This window comes from Bidens hawaiensis, unplaced genomic scaffold, assembly GCF_021521415.1.
Source record: "Bidens hawaiensis isolate Kalapana, Puna unplaced genomic scaffold, B.hawaiensis_p1.1 tig00017050_1, whole genome shotgun sequence".
NCBI classification, from domain to species: Eukaryota; Viridiplantae; Streptophyta; class Magnoliopsida; order Asterales; family Asteraceae; genus Bidens; species Bidens hawaiensis.
This window is the reverse complement of record NW_027492581.1, coordinates 130,069-151,891: the sequence shown is the minus strand read 5'-3', so window position 1 is coordinate 151,891 and position 21,823 is coordinate 130,069. Positions and strand designations below refer to the sequence as shown.

General features: G+C 34.4%; 2 protein-coding genes and 1 pseudogene across 3 annotated transcripts; 1 reads left to right on the top strand and 2 right to left on the bottom strand.

Annotated features, from left to right (window-relative positions):
* Window positions 1-830: 830 nt before the first annotated feature.
* LOC143552902 (outer envelope protein 61-like) lies at window positions 831-6,899 on the bottom strand (annotated as a pseudogene). The gene is made up of 11 exons (XR_013138727.1): window positions 6,819-6,899; window positions 3,676-3,906; window positions 3,517-3,573; window positions 3,279-3,407; window positions 3,023-3,100; window positions 2,863-2,933; window positions 2,716-2,765; window positions 2,431-2,623; window positions 1,857-2,327; window positions 1,615-1,758; window positions 831-1,250 (listed from the first exon to the last, which is right to left on the bottom strand). The product of XR_013138727.1 is annotated as an outer envelope protein 61-like (transcript).
* A 2,798-nt stretch (window positions 6,900-9,697) lies between these two features.
* On the top strand, window positions 9,698-10,792 carry LOC143552912 (uncharacterized). The gene has a single exon (XM_077043019.1). It carries the CDS (start codon window positions 9,698-9,700, stop codon window positions 10,790-10,792), a length of 1,095 nt encoding a protein of 364 aa, XP_076899134.1.
* Window positions 10,793-14,071: 3,279 nt separating this feature from the next.
* On the bottom strand, window positions 14,072-20,253 carry LOC143552929 (protein SEMI-ROLLED LEAF 2-like). Its single transcript, XM_077043034.1, has 19 exons — window positions 19,822-20,253; window positions 19,578-19,652; window positions 19,361-19,476; window positions 18,929-19,043; window positions 18,349-18,477; window positions 18,022-18,069; window positions 17,781-17,911; window positions 17,503-17,699; window positions 17,138-17,430; window positions 16,906-17,055; window positions 16,621-16,824; window positions 16,365-16,514; window positions 16,196-16,271; window positions 15,887-16,014; window positions 15,481-15,678; window positions 15,236-15,376; window positions 15,022-15,147; window positions 14,576-14,782; window positions 14,072-14,467 (listed from the first exon to the last, which is right to left on the bottom strand). The coding sequence occupies exons 1-19, from the start codon at window positions 19,954-19,956 to the stop codon at window positions 14,315-14,317; spliced, it is 2,772 nt and encodes a 923-aa protein (XP_076899149.1). The 5' UTR covers window positions 19,957-20,253; the 3' UTR covers window positions 14,072-14,314.
* Between the last annotated feature and the right edge of the window lie 1,570 nt (window positions 20,254-21,823).

Here is a 21,823-nt window from a genome sequence, read left to right as displayed (position 1 = left end):
CCAGTGTTGTGGCCAAGCATTGCATGTGACCACATGTGGAATCACAAATTGTTATTTTCTCATGGCTACAAGCCTACAAGTGTAACTTGGGGTTTATAATTTTTTCTTTGCATAATTGTATCTATAAAAGATATTGTTTTTATGATTATTTTTTCTATTTTAAGTGGTTTTATATTGTTTTCTGCAAAAGGTTATGTTTTTAAAACTGGATTACATTTCCTTTTTTTTTTAATATTTCCAGCAATTTCTATTATCTTTAAAGCATATAAAATATTGTTTTGTAAAGACAAACATGATAAGACCTAAACATAATTAGGTGTGCGCATGGGTCGGTTTTGGTCCAAACCCATAACCATAACTGAGATGTTGGTTAATGGATAACCATAACCAAACGGTTATGGCAGTTTTGATTAATCGGTTTAGAATGTTACTTATAGCAAGTCGGTTAACTGTGAATTTGGGCCTAGCTAAAAATAGCTCAACACAATCTCTTGGAAACGAGACACCTTACATCACCTGGATAACATTGGGCCAAAGGCCCTTTAGTAGACGTAAACATCTAGGGGGGTAAATCATTCCCGGTTGGCGTGTCGAATTGTTTAAACAGAACAAGAGCCATATTTATATTCATGTCAAAGACATCCGCTCTAACCCCACACACACTTAAAAATCAAGTTGTGTCAAACGGGTTGATGGTTAATAATCAAGCTGTAAACGCATTAATCAGTTGGCGAGTTGCAAAAAAAAAAAATGGGTTAAACAGATTGTTAACAGGTTAGCAGGTTGACATGTTGAGTTAAACAGGTTGTCAAGTCGAGTAATCACGCTCAAGTGTTCATTTTGTATATGAATAGGTGGCTTTGGCTTTAACCATGCAAATGTACCAAAATAGCTGATATAGCATAACTAATGTACCTTAACATAGCAATATACCACACAAACAGAGACCAACAGAAACAAAGGCTTTGTCAAAGATGTTAAGATATATCTTTACTCTTACAACATTAACCAACAAAACGTAAATGTCGTATTTAGTACTGCTCTTTTAACTGAAAGATATACGGTTTGCTGAGAGTCTTGAGTTGGTTAAACTAATATACCAGTTAATGACCAAGATAGCCCAGCCAATGGACGAAAACCGCAAGCAAGAGCATAGTTATTGCCATAACTAACCCTTTCCTTCGAAGTAGCCAGTTTTTTGTATTTTTTGCGCCTTCGGTGACTCTTTGTATTCTATTTGCCCATTTCATCTGTTGAAACACGAGCATTTAAAGTTAAAAAAAAAAACAGACACACACACGCGCGCATATATAGGGGCACGTTTAATGTGAGCCCAATTTCAAGCAGAAAATTGTGGCATAAGTACAAATGTTAAAGCGGTTCTTGCAGTTGTCAACATATGAAACAATATCATATTCAATAATGTGCTGAGAACTGAAAGAGTTGCATAATTCACTCGTGCATATTGCTTTGATTGTGATACATAAGACGGTTACATAAGCTTCACACTGTCTCTCCCGTTACTTTGATTATTTTTTATGCATTATGTACAAGTGCATTATGCAGTCCTTCGGTTCTCAACGTATTATGGTTTGAAACGAACATGAAATATACCATTTTATCGAGGCTCTCAGGTGATAAAGATGACATTGCTTGATGAGCTCTTTCCGCATCCTCCCGTGATAGTTTATATCCAAATTGTTCACTCATGTTTGTCATCATGTCTGGACTCATGTTTTTCATCATTGATGACATCATCTACAAATGTTAAACCACATATGAATTTATAAATAAGTTAGTTTATTATAGCTATACAATTAAATACAAGATAATATCGTGGTAATTAATTACTGTACCTCGCGCATAGCTGGATTGTTCAGTTGGCTTCTAATCTGTTCCTGCATATCAAAACCTGAACTACTATCGCCGATATCATCATCAAATGTTGTATTTTCACATCTTTCTTGAACTTCGGAGCTCACATTCAATCTGGATCCATTAGATTGTAAGCCGCCATCTTTTGAAGATGACATTTTGAACATTGTTTGGAGGTCTTCTGGTGGCATCTTATTCATCATATCAGTTGCGGTTCTAAGCATGTCAGGTGAGACGTGTGGCACGCCTGGCCCACGACTTGAGCTGTTTAACGGGTTGTTCCCCTGAAAGGAAGCAGCCATTTCAAGCATTTTTGAAATTCTTCAGGGGGCATATTGGTAATAACATTTGAAGCAGTTCTCACCAAATCAGGAGATATCCCTTCAGCTTTTCCACCACCATCTGATACCAGAGTTTCTGGATCAGCTTGAGACATGAAGTTCTGAAACGATCTACAAAACGAACATCAATACGTGCATTAGTGCATATGCCAAATGAATAAAAGATAAAATCTTGGCACAATGGAATTTAAAAAAGGTTATAATGTATGCAGACCTGATAGATTCTTTGTCATATTTAAGAGACTGGAGATACTCGGTATTGGTTGGAAGATACTCGCTTTGACTATCAGTTTGAGTTTGTCTACAAATTTCTTTTGTATTTTGGGAAGAAGATTCTAAAGATGAAGGTTCATGCATTGTAGATAAGGGAATTGGGACCTCATCAGTAATTTCCTCTATTTTTAAGCCTGATCACATGCATACAAAGTCTTAGAAGAGAGACAACTTAATATTATTCAGTCAATATAATGTATATATTATTCAGCAAAACACAAAGTACCCCTCTGTATATCCTCGCTACTGTGTGCATTTAACTTTTCCTCAGCATCCCTGTACAACGAAAAAAGTATGAAACTGAGAAAAACATTGTACAATGATAGAAAAATAAGATAAAAAAGAATGCTCCAACGAACATCACAGCATGTACCTTAAAACATCAGCAATAGTTTCATCATCAGGAGAAAATTCAAGTGCTTTTTTCAAGTCTGACACTGCGTTCTAACAATTTCGAGAATTCAATCAGATTGATAGATATAATAGCAAGTTAAGTTACATAATGATATAAAGATGATTTAAATATTACTCACTTCAAGTTGCCCTAAACTTTTATATGCTTGGCCTCTCCTATAGAGAGCTTTAACATTTTTAGTATCAGTTGCCAATACCTAAAAAAACCGAAAATAGGATTCTTTATGATTATATCATTGATCTCCCAATGGTTTGATGAAAAAAAAAACAAGTATCAAATCCCTAACAGAACTATACGTCAATGAACAGATTATGACACGATGATAAAATAAAATGAATAACATAAATCTTGAAACAAATAACTTTTGCACATACCTCAATACCTTCTTTTATGCACTCGTCAAATTGGCTCGTCTTTAAGTAACATGCCATTAAATTAAGAGAGCAGGCCAAAAGAAGAATTCCCCCTTTAGATGCAGGTACATCTTTTACATTGTTTTTTGCCTGGTTAACAGAAATAAATAAACAGATGAAACCATTATTGTTGAAAGCTTACAGATGAAATTACATATGCACATCAAAAACATTATGAAAAAAGGTTCGGAATGCAAACCCTCAAGTATTTCTCCAATGCCTCATTGTACATCCCCTGACTGTGAAGCTCGTTCCCCTACCAAAACGGAAATAAAGCTTGTGCTCATGCTAGTTAGCTTGGAATAAAATAACTTATGGTTTGTATATAAGACCGTTAAGAATATAAACAGTCAGTTACCTTTTGTTTCAGCATTTGGGCTGCATTTAATTGATAGTTTGTTTGTGCATCTGCCCTGCTACTCATAGCAGCAAACTCCTCGGGTGTTGAATTTGCCATCTTGGCACCCATCTCAGCCATTTGATCTGGCTGAGCAGACTTCAATTGTTCTGCAGCACGCCTCAAGTCCTCAGGTTTCATATTTTTCATGCTCTCAGACGCCATTTTCATCAACTCAGGATTAGACATCAACTGCAGTTTCACACACCACCAGATAAATTAAATAAAAAATATGCATACATGCAGCTGTAGCCTGTAGGGCTGTAAGTGAACCGCCAGACGAACTGTTCGTGAACTGTTAGGTGGGAGTTTGTTTAATAAATAATAGAACATGGTATAGGAATTCGTTTGATTAACTAAATGAACGAACATGAACAAAGGCCATGCTCTGTCAGTTGTGTTCGTGAACGTTCGATAATGTGTTCCTTAACTTATGTTTGCGTCAGTTAATGTTTGTTTGTTCATAAAAGGTTTTTAATACTTATTAATGACTTTTCTAATCTTATCATACAGGTATAAGCAAAATTATTAACTATAAAACAAAATTATATATGAGTATTATGATTTATATGTATATTAACATATGAATATGACCAACAAACTTTGTAGTCAAACCGAACCTTTGACACTGACCGTCGTTTGTGTCCGTTTGTTTGTGCTTGTGAATCGTTACAAACAAGTTCATTTCCTTAATGAACGAGCACGAACAAGAAATTTCGTTCGGCCAGCTGTCATGAATAGCTCGCGATAAAAGCTTAACTGACGAACATGGACAAGGCCTTGTTTTGTTTCCAGGCCGGACCGAACCTGTGACACTGACCATTCTCGGTTAGCCAAATCAAATAAAACATTGCTTGTGTTCATGAATTGTTGTTCATTTCCTTAACAAACAAACACGAACAGGAAATTTCGTTCAGCTAGCTGTTCATGAACCGTTCGCTTGCCCGATAAAAGCTTAACAGACAAACACAAACAAGTCCTTGTTCATTTCGCTTCGTTCTGTTCGTTTACAGCCCTAGGTATACTAATACCTAATTTAACCCTATAAGCATCACAATTGCATATTATAATATATCACCAACGTACATGCAATAAGCCAAATTAAAACACACGTTTCCTAAATTTGGGTTCTCAGTTTACTAATATTCATGAAATAACCGAACAAATTGGCTTAATTAAACTAACTCAGCTCAATAGGCAAACATGAACAAGGCCACGCTCGGTTGTCAACTTTTCAAGGACAAGCTCATTTCCTTAATACACGAACAAGAACCGTTCGCTTGTCTGATAAAAGCTTAACGAATGAACACAAGCAAGTCCTTGTCCGGTTCGCTTCATTACTTCGTTTACAGCCCTAGGTATACTAATACGGTATCACAATTATACGTATTAATATAATATCACCAATGTACATGCAACAAGCCAATATTAGAATACACACATGACCTAATTTAGGGTTAACTCTGTTTAACAATATTCATGAAATGATAGAACAAAATGGCTTAATTAAAGGCAGCGTTGTTTTTTGACAAGGGATTGCGTGAGGCGATCGAGGACATTGTAGTTTGTGGAGGTCCTTTCTTTGGAGATCTCCAATGGCGACTTGCTTCCTTACCCATTAAGAATGGGGGTTTGGGGTTGTATTCGGCAGTAGAGGCTTCCACCTATGCGTTTGTGGCCTCGAGGGCTCAATCATGGGTGCTTCAGGATCACATTTTGCGAGACAGTGGTATATGTGGGATGGATTCTGATTATTCTTGTGCCTTGGCTTGTCTTCGTGATATGATTCCAGCATCGATTTTAGCAGTTTCACTAACAAAGAGACCGCCCCCCTCTAAAGCCCAACATGCATTGGCGAGTGCTCTTTTTAGTAAAATTGTTCATGATATGGAGTCACACTTTAACATGACAAGTAGAAAAAAAGCCATTTTTGAGTATCCCTATAGATGGGTTAGGCCAGCATATGTCTCCAGTGGGGTATCGTACTATCCTTAAGTATCGCTTCATGATTCCTCTATTCCCGGTTGATGAGATATGTCCTGTTTGTCGTAAGGCGTGTTTAGGCTCATATGGGGAGCACGCAGTGCATTGTAAAGAGCTCCCAGGGTTCAAGTACCGACACGATCTGGTTAGGGATGTGCTCTTTAACATACTCAGGCGGGCCAGAATTTCTGTTAAGAAAGAAGCGCCTGTGAATTTGTGAATTTCCTGACTGACCCGTCGGAGGGAAGATCATCTCTTCGGCCGGCTGACATTTTGGTGTTTGGATGGATAGGAGGAAAACATGCTTATGTGGATTTGACAGGGGTTTCCCCTCTGGTGGGCTTAGGGATTAGTGGTTTCATAGCCGGTCAAACTGCTTTGAAAGCTGCTTCAGGTAAGGTGACCAAACATGAGAAGGCGTGTCTTGACAACCAACACGTTTTTATTCCTTTTGCTTTTGACACTTTAGGTTTCCTCGCGCCTGAAGCTGTGGAGTTACTTACCCGTGTCCAACGGGTCATGCATAGTAATGTTATGACTCCAATATCCGCAAATGTAGTTTTTAAAAGATTGGGTTTTGCAATTCAAAAAGGGGTAGTGGCACAGCTTGTTGCCCGCTTGCCTTCTGTTTCGATGTAATCATAAACATTTTATATTCAAAAAAAAAAAATTTTAACTAACTGTTTTTGAGATTGAAGTGTTACTAAATTTCGTTCGGCCAGTTGTTCATGACTCGCTCGTTTGTCCGCGTAGAGCTTAGCGGACGAAGCTTGTTCAGTTCGGTTTGTTTACAGGCCGAACTGACCGTTCTCGATTAGTCAAATCAAATAAAACAGTGTTTTCATGAACAAGTTCATTTTCTTAACAAACAAACACGAAGAAGAAACTTGGTTCCCTTCTCCCATAAAAGCTTAAGTGAGTAACACAAAGTCACAAGCCAAAGGTATAGTAATAACTAATTTACGCCTATAAGTATCACAATTACACATAATAAATAATATAATATCACCAATAATGTACATGCTGCAAGAAGCCAAATTAAAAGGCACATGACCTAATTGCCTTTTTAATAAATGTTATCTGGATTGAAGTATAATAAAATTATTATAGAAAGAATGAACCTGTTGTTGGATCCTGGATAAGTCTGCAGGTGACATGCGGCTCATCTGCTCTTGTGCGAGTCGAATCATCTCTGGATCCATAATAATAATATACGCAAAAGTGAAGGTGAATTAGGATTGCTTGCGTGTTCAACAATTGATAATGAATTGCAGAAAGAAAATTGAAATTGAGAGGTTTGTTAGGAGGTTACATGTGTTATGTATGAGTTTGCCCTTGGCAACAGAAACTAAATATTATTATTATTATTATTATTATAAATTAAAATATAAAATAATATTGGAACTTTTGTTGAAGTTGTTGGGGTTGGATTTGTACGGGTCTTTTACCATCTATACGGCTCGTATAGACAAGAAAATAATTATAAATCTCGGGTCAAAGTACAGACTGACATGCTGTCTATATGAGTCGTATAGACCCTATATAGCTCGTATAGGTCAGGTGAGGTAAGCGGGCTAAACTAGCCAGAAAATCTATACGGCGCGTATAGGGTTTATACTACTCGTATAAACTACAAAAAGCTGCCACACTGTCATCTCCGTACGTATGTCAATAACTTAGAGTTATACGACTCGTATAAGCACTATCGGACTTGTATAGACTTATTTACACACCAAGGGGTTGGTGTTTGAATATAACCACCCTTAAGGTATAAAAGTAACGAGTTTGTAGTTTTGATTTTTAAGAAATTTTTGTATTAGCGCTAATGTCTGTTAAATTTATGTGAAATGACCAAAATACTCTTTGTTTTTTAAAAGAGAGAATTCGTGTAACTATTTACTGGAAATTTGGTTTACGTCATAAGCATATTAGAAAGATTGGTCTGCATATCGGGAATGTGGATCAAAAACTTGTTCGACTTCGCTATAAGCATATCGAGAGTCATGAGAGATTTGAGATAGTTGGTGCAAGACATGTGGCAATAAAAATATTCAGTTTGGTGATCAGGTGGCTCGGGTACATCTCCGCCCTGTCGATTTCAATAGCTAAGCTGTGGATTCGGTTTGGTAAAACCTATTGGAGATGGAGCATGGAGGATGGTGAACATTGGTGAAACCTCCATGGATCTCCATTTGCCCCCCTTCAAGCCTTCACGCGTGAATATAATCAGCATACTCTCATTTGGTTGGTGATTCGCCATGACTCCATGCCCCCTAGATTGGGTGTAGTGTAGTAACGCTCCAAGCCACCTCACTCTTATTGTCAATATTGTAAAAATAGGTTCACAAGGCCGAGTACTCGCTACAAGGTATGGTGCCGAGACGAGTTTCTTTAATTCCGCCTACTTACTAAGAATCGATCAAAGTTGGTCAACCTTAACCAGAATCACATCTAGTTAGTCAACTTGAGCCGATTTTGACTTAAAAAAATAAAGCATAATTCGTATTTTTGTAACATTAAATAAAAACATCATTTTTTTTAATTAATGAGCAGCAATTTTCGAATAATTTAGTATTTGAAAATACACTTCTCTTATTTATATTTATATTCACTTATTTTGTAATAAGTATTAGTAAACTCATCATATCGACATATATATAATCTCCACAAATTAATTTGCTTTGTATTTACCATTTCCTAGTACTGAGTACTCGAGTACCCCGAGTTCATCCAACTCTCTAGTCGGCCACTTCGGGTCCGTCTAACGACTTTTTCAACTTGCTTATTGTTTCCTTCAAAGCCCGCCAACCCACTTCTGAAGGGCGCCAAGATGTAAAGAGCCCCTTTGGGAGTTAACCAAATGAAGGGCACGATGGCAAAGGTGGCGCAAGGCAACATTTTTTCCCCACCAATCATATTTACATCAATTTTTTTCCAACCAATCACATTCACTCATTCATAATTTTATATTTAAAACATTATATAATAACTTTTTTAATAAATTAAAAAATAATTATTTGTTAGTTAAACCATCACACATACTCTTATTAACTTGCTTGTATAACCTCTTCAACATTTCATCACAAAAAAATCATATGACTACTAATTGTGGTGCGCCAAAACGTGAAAGCCCAATTGACTTCCTTGGCCAACACCATCATTGTGGCATTGCCCGTCTCTTTTCATTTTTTTTTAAATTTTTAATTAATTACTAAACCAATAACACATCTTCAACTCATACCACCTAACCATAATTACTCGACACCACTTTCATAACACCATCTAGTAAACCTGAAACCGTAAAACCGTAAAACTAAAAAACAAAACCCCGATTTCCACCATATCGCTTACGTGTCGTGATTTGCCACCTTCCCGGTTACACTAACAAATACTCTAAGGGCGCGTTCGTTTCACAGAATTCGTGGAAATTCAAAGGAATTGGAATTAAAATCCCATGACATGGCGTGTTTGTTTTGTTGGAATTGGAATCTTAATTCATGGGAATCTGAATTGGAATTCAATTCCTTCAAATCTCTTTAAATCAATGGATTCTAAATCCTTGCAAAATGTGAAGGATTTCAAGTGAATTCGTTGGAATCTTTTCTCGAGTTATTTTTATTATTTTTTTAACGAGAACAATGGCGGAAACATTTTAGCTTTTTTAAAACCCCTCAAAAAAATATTCAAAAATAATAATAAATAATTCATAACTCAAAATATAAATCGAAAAAAAAAGCAAAAAAAACTAAAATGTTTCCGTCGTTGTTCTCGATAAAAAAAAACCGATTCCAATTCTTTTATCAAACGAACACATAAAAAATGGAATGAGATTTCAATTCCTTCAAATTCCAATTCTAATCGTAATGTTTAGATTCCAAATCGAAATTCTTCCAATTTCAAATATTATGCAAATTCCAATTCAATTCCCGAAACCAACTCGCCCTAAAATCCTAAAATCATACAAAAAAGCCTAAACCAAACCATCTACCTACAACCAACAATGACCACCCTCTTCCACCGTTACCTCTACACAATACCATCATCACCACCATCCAAATCCACCATCATCACCTACCTCACAGACACCCTAGGCTTCCCAAAATCAAGAGCCATATGGTTCTTCAACCGCCTCTCATCACCTCAAACCAACCCTCAAGCAGTCATCAGCTTCTTGCAATCCCACAACTTCAAGCTCACAGACATCCAATCTTGGGTTTTAAAGTCACCCCACATCCTCTTTTCAGATGTCCACAAAACCCTTAAGCCAAGACTTGATTTTTTTCAAGATTTGGGCCTCAAAGATCAAGACTTGTGTAAGTTTATTTCCAAGAATCCTGTTTACTTGACTCATAGATTTGATGAAAGAGTGAAACCATGTGTTGATGTGTTAAAAAGATTGAATCTTGATGATAATAATAATAGTAATAATGTGAATTTGATTAGGACTTTGTGGAGGTGTAATTGGGCTGATATTAAGCACCCGGTGACTCGGGTTAGTAGTAATGTTGAGTATTTGGAGCAATGTGGGATTGTGGGTGCGCAGCTTGCGACGGTTATCATGAGGCAGCCGAGGCTGTTGATTATGGGCGAGTCCGAGCTTAAGGTTCTCGTGTCGAAGGTTTTGGATTTCGGGTTCTCTACTGATTCGAGGATGTTGGTTCACGCGATTTATACGGTTAGTTGTTTGAGCGAGGAGACGTTTGAGCGGAAGGTTGAGTTGTTTCGGTCGTACGGGTTTACCAAGGGGGATTTTACGAGTATGTTTGTGAAGGCGCCGCCATTGCTTAGGGTGTCGGAGGCGAAGTTGAGATGTGGGATTGAGTTTTTTTTTAATGAGGTCAAGTTTGAGAAGGATGTGTTGGTGCGTCGGCCGCAGTGTTTGATGCTTAGTTTGGAGGAACGGGTGATTCCACGGTTTAGAGTGGTGGATATTATGATGGCGAAGAGGATTTTGAAGAGACGGCCGAAGTTTCTTAATGTGTTGTCGATGCCTGAAGATAAGTTTTTGGAGAAGTTTATATATAAAGATAGAGATTATGCTGAGAAGTTGTTGTTGGCTTACAAGAGTGGCGGTTCGCTTTTGCAGAATGAATGAAACACGAAAATATTGTCGGTTTCAGGGTTGTTTTTGGTAGTGGCTGCAAAATAATTTTAGTTGGGGAATTCTTCAGATTGCCTGCTTGTTTGTAAAATTCTTAGGTGTTCTGCAGATGTTCTTGGTAGGGGTTTATACTGCAAATGGAGAATTCTGTCGGTATCGGGTTCGTTGCTGACCTCTTTCGTTTTAAAGACTCGGATTAGTTTTTTTTTTTCTTGAATTATTAATGAACTAGTTTTAGAGCCCGTGTCACACACGTGATTATCCAAATTAAAAAATTACAAGTAAAGCAAATAATTACATAACGTATTTGAAAAAATATATTACATATTGGAAAAATATATTACATCTATGTCTGAATCTATAATATTTGTACATAAATTAATTTTATTTATATCACAAAATGATTTTTTTTAAATGAATTTAATAAAAAAAACGCACGTACAAATTCTAACTTTCATCCGTTTGACATTTTTAAGCCAACACTTTGAACCCGTAACAAATTTGATGATAAATCTATTTGCATTCTCAAACTTTTAAAAATACTCAGATTTCTTATTTTTTATATTTTTTACCTGTAACAAATTTTGATCCTAAATGTAGTTAACTTGTACCAAACAATCTATTTATCAACTTTTGACCCATAAAATTCAAATTTAAGTTCCACAAAAAACCCAGAACAATCCTAGATAAAAATACTAAGAAATAAAATATGATAAACCTTGTTATGTCTTAAAGTGATTGGTATATACTATCTTTACGTTTTAACATATATATAGTTTACTAAATTAACCAATAGATTTAAAGCATAGATTTATAATATATAAATTTATATGACAATTTATAATAATAATAATAATAAAAATGCTAATAATAGATAAATTGATTGATTTAAAAAAAGTGGATCGACTTTTAAACATATATTTATAATTTAATAATTAAAAAATAACTTTGTAAAATGAAAGTATATTCGAGTTTTATTTTTCTTTACAATCTCTCACAATATACATAGTATAATATATTAATGATAACATTTAAAATTATATGATTTTTCAATCTTTGACAAACATGGTTTATTGTTGATTTTTGGATTCACAAGTATTTTGGAATATATAGTAAAACAATATTTTAATATTTATTTTTATAAAAATATAAATATAAATATAAATAGAGTATAAAAGGAAAGTGAATAATTATTGATCTATTACATATATTATGATTAATTAAGTTAGTTTTGGAGGGAAAAGAATGATGAGAATTAACCAAAACATGATAAGTGTCCACAATTATTTTACTTTATTAGAATACTAGTTTTAGAGCTCGTGCCACACACGAGATAATTCAAATTATAAAATTATAAAAATAATTACATAGCGTATATGAAAAAAAATGTATTACATCTATGCTTATATCTATACAATGTGTACATAAATTGATTTATTTATATCACAAAATGATTTTTTTAAATGAACTTAATAAAAAAAATGCCCGTGCAAAAACGTACTCGAGAATTCTTCTTTCTATTGAAAAATTCATTCTCGGTGCCACATATGTATAATTGAAAGACTTTTGGTTATAAACCAATTTCGGAAATAAAGCTTCTCATACGATAGTAGTTCTAACCACTCAACCTAAATGCAAAAGGAGCGTTACCTTTATTGATATATTTATCAATTTACCACCCATCAAAGGAAAGTAGAACATTAAATTGTAACAATGGATGTTCTTCAAGAGCTATGTTTTTGTGAGCTATACCATGAAAAAGATTTTGATAAGTTTCAGAGAGCTTCTTAACTTTGTCATAATGACAACATAAAAAATAACATGTTAACCCATTCAATTTTGTGAATATTTTGTTTCAGTTGAGCATAGTTTTGTCTGGCATGCTTCCCATACAACATTCTGATCACCATTGAAAGAAAAATTAATGTTGACATAAATATTTCAAATTTGATAAAAGTTAGAAGCATTGAAAGGCATGGGGGTGGCATGTTGAAAGTGTTTGCAATCTTTTCTTATATTTTAATAGTTTAGGGAAAAATAGTCAGTTTGTCAAATCCTGAACCTTTTGGTTATTTCAAAAAATGCCCTTAAAAATAAATTTGAAACCCGAATTATGTTTAAAATTTTAACTTTCATACTTTTGACATTTTAAAGTCAATACTTTGGACCCATAACAAATTTGATGATAAATCTATTTTGCATTATCAAACTTTTAAAAATACTCAAAATTTCATTTTTGACCCGTAACAAATTTTGACCTAAATGCAGTTAACTTGTACCAAATAATCTATTTACCAACTTTTGATCCATAAAATCAAATTTAAGTTCCACAAAAAACTCGAAACAATTTTCATTTGAGAAACATGATTTATTGTTGATTTTTGAAATTCACCAAGTATTTTTAAATATATAGTAAAATATAATATGTTAATATTTATATTTATAAAAATATATAAATATTATATAAATATAGTGTAAAAGGAAAGTGAATCATTATTGATTTATTACATATATTATGGTATATTAGTTTTGGAGGGAAAAAATTATAAGAATTAACCAAAACATGACAAGTGTCCACATTTATTTTATTTTATTTGAATAGGTAGATCAACTTTAAAACACAAATGGTGTTTTTGGTTTGTAGTGTTTGTGGAGTTGATGTAATTCTACCTCGAGTTCTTCTATGGCTGTTTAAAAGTCGGTCCTCTCGAGTCTTGATGAAGAATAGGATTATATCATCTACTACTCTGCATTTAGAGGGGGTTTTAGCAATTTTGAAGTCAAAAAGTCAAATATTAGACTTAAAGTCAATTCTTGATTAACTGCTAATTGACGGTGTGACGCTACTTCTAGAGACCTCTTCTGTCTCGAGTATTTTTGGTCTCCATGTTGTTGGTTGTGGTTCAGAAGTTGCTAATAAATTACCTCGGTTAAAACTTGCTCGTAACACAGCTAGAGCTAGTTGGCTCATTTAAACATTTCAGCCAAGTGTGAGCTAATTGCAGCTCACTTGAATAAATCATTGAATGTTATAGTTTATTGATCGGTTGATCTTCTGTTATTTAACACTAAGATTGATGTTTAATTTGTGATTGTTATAGCTTGGAACTTGTTACCGGTTAATTTGTGTCCAGTTAACTTAAGTTACAGTCGTTCGACGCCAGTCCTAAAATGGTTCTGTTTGCATGTACCGACAATTGAACACCTCTAGCAAATATAAGCAAAGAAAATAACAAAATGGAAGGCCATAAAATGATATTAATCATCTCAAACTGAGCAAACTTCAAATTTCATCCTCAAACACACAACATAGAAATATGAAACACACCTCAAGCCAAATCAAAAGAATAATTATCTCGAGTATTCACTATAACATTTTGGCATCTAACCCAACTCTTTTTCTACTTTCGAAAAAGATCAAGAAAACCGGAGAAAAATCAATAATTTATACAACACGAAGAATTATAATATAAAACTATAATACGAATATATATAACTCAAACTCGACTCGGTTTATTAACATCCAGCTGCCTTTAAAAACTTGTCGTATGGGCTTGAAGGTGGAAGTCTAAAAGACTGTTGTGGACTGAACTCTTTTGTAAAGGGAATAAGTTGATCATGTACGTGGCCGTTTGTTAGTAATTTGACATCTGCTGGGAACTCTGTTTTCTGTAAAAACATAATATAAATGTTATGCTGACTTTCTATAGTTGACCTCATATAAATGGTTATAAGGGTAATAAGTGAACTGTTGAAGACCCAAGTTGAGATTCTTACAGTGTTTGATGTAATTAGGCTTTTGGTTTCCTGTTCACCCGATATAATTATTGTCATGCAATCTTGTTGCTTCTTAAAACTCTGAAGCACAGACATCTTTTGTTGTTTTCCCGTTACCAAAGCCTCACATTGATCTTTGACTTGGTCATATGATACAGGAGTTGAGGAAACGGGCAAGCTTGCAACCTGTCGGGCTGTTTCCAGTACCTACCAGTGGCACATAATGTAAATTTATTAAAGTAATAATGTTAATTTAAAAAAGGGTAAATAAGTACTTGTAACTTTAACTTAAATAACCAACTTTGTTGCAGTTAGAATATAAGATATGAATCAGAACCACTTCGCTTCATGACTATAATAACGCATCTAAATGCTTGTTGCATATGTTTATATTATTAGACATCAAAACAGGGGATTACATACACAAATATAAAAGCAAAATATACCGATTCCAGCAACTGGTTAACACTCAAAATGTCAAGTGAATTCATGGAGAGAGAATCTTTGCGACCCGATTGGCCTCCATATTGTTCTTGAAATGTATCATCTGTTTCATCAGCATGAGGCATTACCTAAACAAAGAACATATCATTTAAGCAGTATTAATATATTACAATGGACTTACGAAACATTAAATTAAAATGGTATTTAAAGAATTACATCATCAAAAGCCTGAAACTCTGTTTGAGCATCCGGAGAACATGGCAGTGGTGTCTCCATAAATAACGGGCCACCCAAAGGATATTCATCATCAGGAGAAAACTCCTGTGACAGTTGTGATTTCATATTCAACTGTTCTTCCTGGAGAACACAGAGAATGATTACAATTACTGTTAAATACCCATTTTGTACATTATAATGTTACTTTACAAGGAATAATAGATGAAGCAGTAAAGTGTAAATACCTCTGACAAATTCTCAAGCTTTGAAAGCAAGTGAGTCAAAAGTGTGTCTTTTAACTGCTGTTCATTTAATTCAATTGCAGAGAGTGACTTCAGTGCAGCAGCTTCATCCATTTGTGATCCATAAGAATTATCTTCACCAGGTTTTGTACAAGTTACCTGCAGCCTCATACCTTCATCCAATGCAAGATAAGGATCCATCTGCATAGCAACTAACTTTAGATAATATTATTTGGCAAATGGGCTGTTAGGTGGTTGTGTAAGAATCCTTTTCTCCAAGAAATTTTGATCCAAAGGATCATATTGTTTTGACCAATTTCTTATATGGATAGGTGAGAACCCTTATCATGCTAGTGCAGTATCAATATATGAGATTCAAAATATGAGTAGTATGAAACAAAAAACCAACCGTTTCTTCGGTCAAAGTTGACCAAACAATGGGAATCAGCTCCAAAAGATGGCACGCGTTTGCAGAAGCAATAATCATGCATGATGCTAATGTGAAGAGGGACCTTCTATGGGATGGTTGCAGACCACCTTCAAAACATAAAAATTAATATTATAAACTTATGACAAAAGATAATAATTGGGTAAACATGTGTATTGGTACCGCCTACACAAGAATGCAAGATACATGATTATGACAAAATCTTAAAAACATTCAAAATCTACTTACATTAGAAAATTAACAAATAGATTTATTAAATGTAAATCTTACTTTGTTGATCCAAGGAGATGCTTTGAAGGGTAAGTGCCAGCTGAAAGCACCGGATTAATGCCATGTGATTTGAATTCTGAAAAAGGAAATCCAAGTATAAAGGTTTAGTAAATAGAAGAAAAAGAACAAATATAAGATTTCATCTAATTGTTTTAGATAAAGATCGCACCTTTGATAAAGTAAAAAATAAAGCAAGACTATACGTCTGTGCCATTGCCTCAAAATTCTCAGGGGTATTTCCCGTCGTTGTTGCTTGAATCCAAATAGATGAAAGCACAAGGCTCACTTGATGGCGACTCAGTCTCAAGGAACTCGAGATCTATAAAATTTCAAAAAAGAAGAAAGAATATAAGATCAAAGGTCTACATCAAGAAACAGAAAGGGTAAAATATGATCATGTATATTTTTAGAAAGTTGCATCATACTGTTTTCCCATCTTGCAAAGATTCAACAGCCTGATTTTCTTTCTCCCCTGAGAAATTTTCATTTGTTACCCTCCATGAAAACGATGGAAGAATGCCGGATGGAATAAGCACATTGAACAACACACGATGTGCAAGAGCACGTGTTTCATGATCAGGGTGTGACATGGCTAAAAGCAAGTGATGAAACAGAACATCAGGGAATGCCTGCACAGAAGGAAGTTTAACTATTAGAAAATGCATGAATTACCCTTGTTACATGATGCTAATAAGATAAGCTGTACTCACTTTTTTGTTGTACGATATGTTTGGAACAGAACTGATAAGTTGTGCAGTTCGATAAAGAGCAGACATAGTCGTTCTAGCTAAAGAAGCAATTGCAGGAATATTTTCAAGCACTACAGCCATCATATCAAGAATCGGTCCCACATCTCCAACCTACAAATATTCAAGTGAAGTAGAGACCTGAGATACAATTTTCCAGCTAAAAACATCAAAAGATCCAAGGGGCGTTAAGAACCTTATGCGAGAGACTTGAAATACAATTTTCCAAAGCACATTGAAGATCCATATAGGAGCTATCAGATCCCGGTCTAGGACTTAACGGTTCAGACAAATTCTGCATGCATTTTCGCAAATGTTTCATAAGATCGGATATTGCACCAACAATGGCACCTGAGACCTGCTGATTTACATATTGTGACAATTGCGTAGCCACATTAGCGATGTGCACTTGCATAACCGGCTGTTTAACAACATCCTTGTGGTCCAAGTGTTTGACCAAGACTGACAGGAGTAGATGAGATTTGTCATCTGAGTTAAAATGGAAAAAAAATGGTTAATGCTTTAAAATGATCTGTATTTATAACTTATAAATAATCTAACCTGATTCCTCTAACACCATCTGCAGATACTTCAAGATAGAAAAAGCCAACCCTTTTTCTGGGAACCAATGTTTGTCAGTGTCGAAACTGTGAAAAAGTGGTTCAAGTACACGTCGTACAGTTGTTCCCTCATTTGCCAAGTGGGCCATATTGTGCAAGCAAACACCGGCCCAGTAAGAAGGGCTTTTCTGTACATCCCTGTTAAAAATAAGAAAAGAAATAACATTAATAGTTAAATATAAGCCATAATTTAATATCTGTATGTACAAGTGCATTTACCACATGGAGGCGTCTGTTTTAAAGTTAACGTTCGTGATCATCTTATTTATATCCAAAAAGTCAGTGTGTTCTTGTGTCTTTTCTTGGTTGTTTGATGTCTCCACTAAATTATCCAAGGTTGCTGATACAATCTGTTTAAAAAAGAAAAGTGATGTGATTTACATTCAAATCAACAAAAGTTACAATATATGTGAAGGGATTTTGATCACAAATCTGATATTGAAAAAGCCATGCTTCATACCTTGTCAAAGTCCATAGAGATGTGGGATTGCTCCCCCATAAACCGAACCTACTCGAATAGAAGGATCAAAATCAATTAGAGATGATGAAGATGGTTAAAAAATCAACCAGATAATTTAGATTATGTCATTAGGATGTACAGCATATTCAAAATAAGTTAACATGAGGTTCCAAAAATACAAAATACAGAGGAAAATGACGAAGATAGTTCTTTCATTACTAGATTTTCAAGAGTTACAAATAAATGTGGAAAACAATATGCAATTAGTAACTTTATGCACATATATACACTATTAAGACGAAGATAATACAGAATACACATGTTTACCATGGAAGCCAAAACTTGAAGTCCTGCTGACCTTAACCGCAATGCTCTTTCATCGTCTCCTATTTCTTGAGCCAGTTCACAAAGTTTGGGGATGAGACCTTCTAAGTTGAACATGTATGTGCTATCCACCTGTGTTTTAAGAGGTCAATCAGTTTCATCTCAATGTTTGTTTGTTTGTTTGTTTCTTTTCGTCTTATTTATTGATTCGTTGCAGCATGCTAGAGGTGAAGTTGTAACCCATTTACCTTATTCTAATGAGTCAAACATGTAAACTTAAAAAATAGCACAAAAGGAAACATGTCAAATAGGTCAAACGCATTGAAGGTCACCAAAAGTACGTTGTAATGCATAAAACCTCCTAGACTTAATATTAAAACAAATTAGATTATTATTATTGTAATAATGCAATATTGGCAATCAAGTTTATAAGAAAATCTAAAAAATTGGAAAGTGTCACCCCAAAACAACGAGAGTACCAGACCACAAATTTTTAACTTTTTTGACCCTAAATGAAATACATCTGTGAGACTCTTGATCCAGGAGAATCATCTTACTGACATCCATTAAAAGCAAAAGTTACCTGATTGTTTATGAAGCTGACAAGAGTCTGACAACCAAGAATTTGCATTTCATCATGCTGAGTTTGATCTAAAAGGGTCCGAACAACTCCCAACAAACTACTGGCAAAAAGTGGCCTGCAATGTAAAAAATAGAAAGAGAAGAAATTATAATTACAATTAAAACGATCATAAGCAACAAAAAAAATAGTCAAAAGTCTATAAGGGACAAACTAACAACTCCTGCAATCTATTGTTCATAAGTAACAGAAAAAAAAAGTCAAGGCTTAAATCAGCACCACACCACCGAATACAAATCAAATACAGTATCCTCTTTCTTAATGCTCTTCTAACTTATCAATTATGCAAGTGAACTTATTGAGTTACTGTGATTAGGGCATAAAATCTTTAAAACTAAACAACCACAGATGACAGGTATTCCAAGTTGAACTTACATCTGCTCCTTACATGAGGATGGCAATTTCCCATAGATAAGTGGCACAGCTTTTACAGAGACAAAGTTTTTGTTACGCAGCTCCTTGTAAAACTTCTGCTCTAGGTAATCAGTAATCTATATAGAAGAAATCATCAAGCAAAATAAGTTACAAATAGTATTTTAAAAGATAATTAAATTAGTAACATGTTAGTTCAGATGAGTGAAATAAACTTTGCCTTTGGTATGCGTAAGGGATTTTTACAAGCATATTCACAGAGCTTCCCAATCTTCCGATCATTTGGCTCAGCATCCTGCCATTTGAAATCGATTAATAATTAATTAACTGTAATCCTTTTAATAACTAGACAATTGTGCACAAAACAGAAAATCTGGAGACTAGGGCTCCAATCAAAGTAAATTGTTGCTAGTCAATTCAACTCGATTGAAGTAAATTGATACCATAAAAGTCAAAATATTCACCTGAGATCGAGGAAATATATCAGCAAGAAGCTTCTTATACCGTTTCACCGGCTGTCTTGACCTTGGTCTCATGGAAGGGCAAAATATACAGAGGTTACTACAGACAGGTAACACCCGTCTTGACATAACCCCCATTTTCTCAAAACTTTACAATCAGGTCACACAAATTGAAGTGAAATCACCTGCTAAATTCAACAATACAGTTAAAACTCCGATCAAATTGAAGATGAAAAACAAATTAAACCCTAACTAATGATGAATTAAACACCAGCTAAATTCAACAATACAGGTAATAATCCAATTAAATTGACGAAGGAAAACAAATTAAACCCAACGCTAACTAATGATGAATTGAACCCCAATCTAGTTAAGCACCTGCTAAATTCAACAATACAGCTAAAAAACCAATCGAATTGATGGAGGAAAACTAATTAAACCCTAACTAATGATGAATTAAACCTGCTAAATTCAACAATACAGCTAAAAATCTAATTGAATTGGCTAAACCTAACTAATGCTGAATTAAACTTCAATCTAGTTACTCACCTGCTAAATTCAACAATACAACAAATTAAAACCTAACTAATGATGAATTAAACCTCAATCTAGCCAATCACCTCCTGTATTCAGCAATACAGCTAAAATCCAATCTAATTGAAGGCGAAAAACAAATTAAACTCCAGCTAATAATAAATTAAAGCTCAATCTAGCTAAGCACCTGCGAAATTCAACAATACATTTAATTAAACCCTAACTAATGATGAATTAAGCCCCAATCTACTTAATCACCTGATAAATTCAACAATACAACGAATTAAACACTAACTAATGATGAATTAAGCCCCAATCTACTTAATCACCTGATAAATTCAACAATACATTTAATTAAACCCTAACTAATGATGAATTAAGCCCCAATCTACTTAATCACCTGATAAATTCAACAATACATTTAATTAAACCCTAACTAATGATGAATTAAGCCCCAATCTACTTAATCACCTGATAAATTCAACAATACAACAAATTAAACCCTAACTAATGATGAATTAAGCCCCAATCTACTTAATCACCTGATAAATTCAACAATACAACAAATTAAACACTAACTAATGATGAATTAAGCCCCAATCTACTTAATCACCTGATAAATTCAACAATACAACAAATTAAACACTAACTAATGATGAATTAAGCCCCAATCTACTTAATCACCTGATAAATTCAACAATACAACAAATTAAACACTAACTAATGATGAATTAAGCCCCAATCTAGTTAATCACCTACTAAAATTCAACAACACAGCTCAAAATCCGATCGAATTGAAGGCCAAAAACAAATTAAACCCTAACTAATTATGAATTAAACCGGCTAAAATTAAATACAGCTAAAATCCAATCCAATTGACAGAGAACAACAATTAAACCCTAAACAATGATGAATTAAACCTCAATTTAGTTAATCAGCTCCTAAATTCAACAATACAGCTAACTAACGATGAATTAAGCCCTAATCTACTTAATCACCTGCTAAATTCAACAACACAGCTCAAAATCCAATCCAATTGAAGGCTGAAAACAAATTAAACACTAGCTAATAACAAATGAACCGTACTCACCAATGCAAGTGGTCAAGTAACTCGATCGCGTGAACCTTCTGATCCCGATCTAGACGTAACTGAAATCAAACAAATCATAATAATATAATAATCAAAGGTGAAAGTGACGTCACTGGTTTAACAAACATATGAATGAACTAATTACAGTTAATAAGCAGAAGAAAGTGAACGGATGGATGGTTGATAAATACCTAAAATCGCGGCAGTTATACAGGTTTTGGGAGTCAATTACGATGCCTTGCGTCAGAGGGAATAATAATATGATTGTCTTGTTAGTAACTGCAAGCTGTCTCTCCATAAATATTATTATTATTATTATTATTCGGCTGTTTCTAAACTAAAGTTAACCGGTATAACACGGGACACGTTAAATCCCAACAC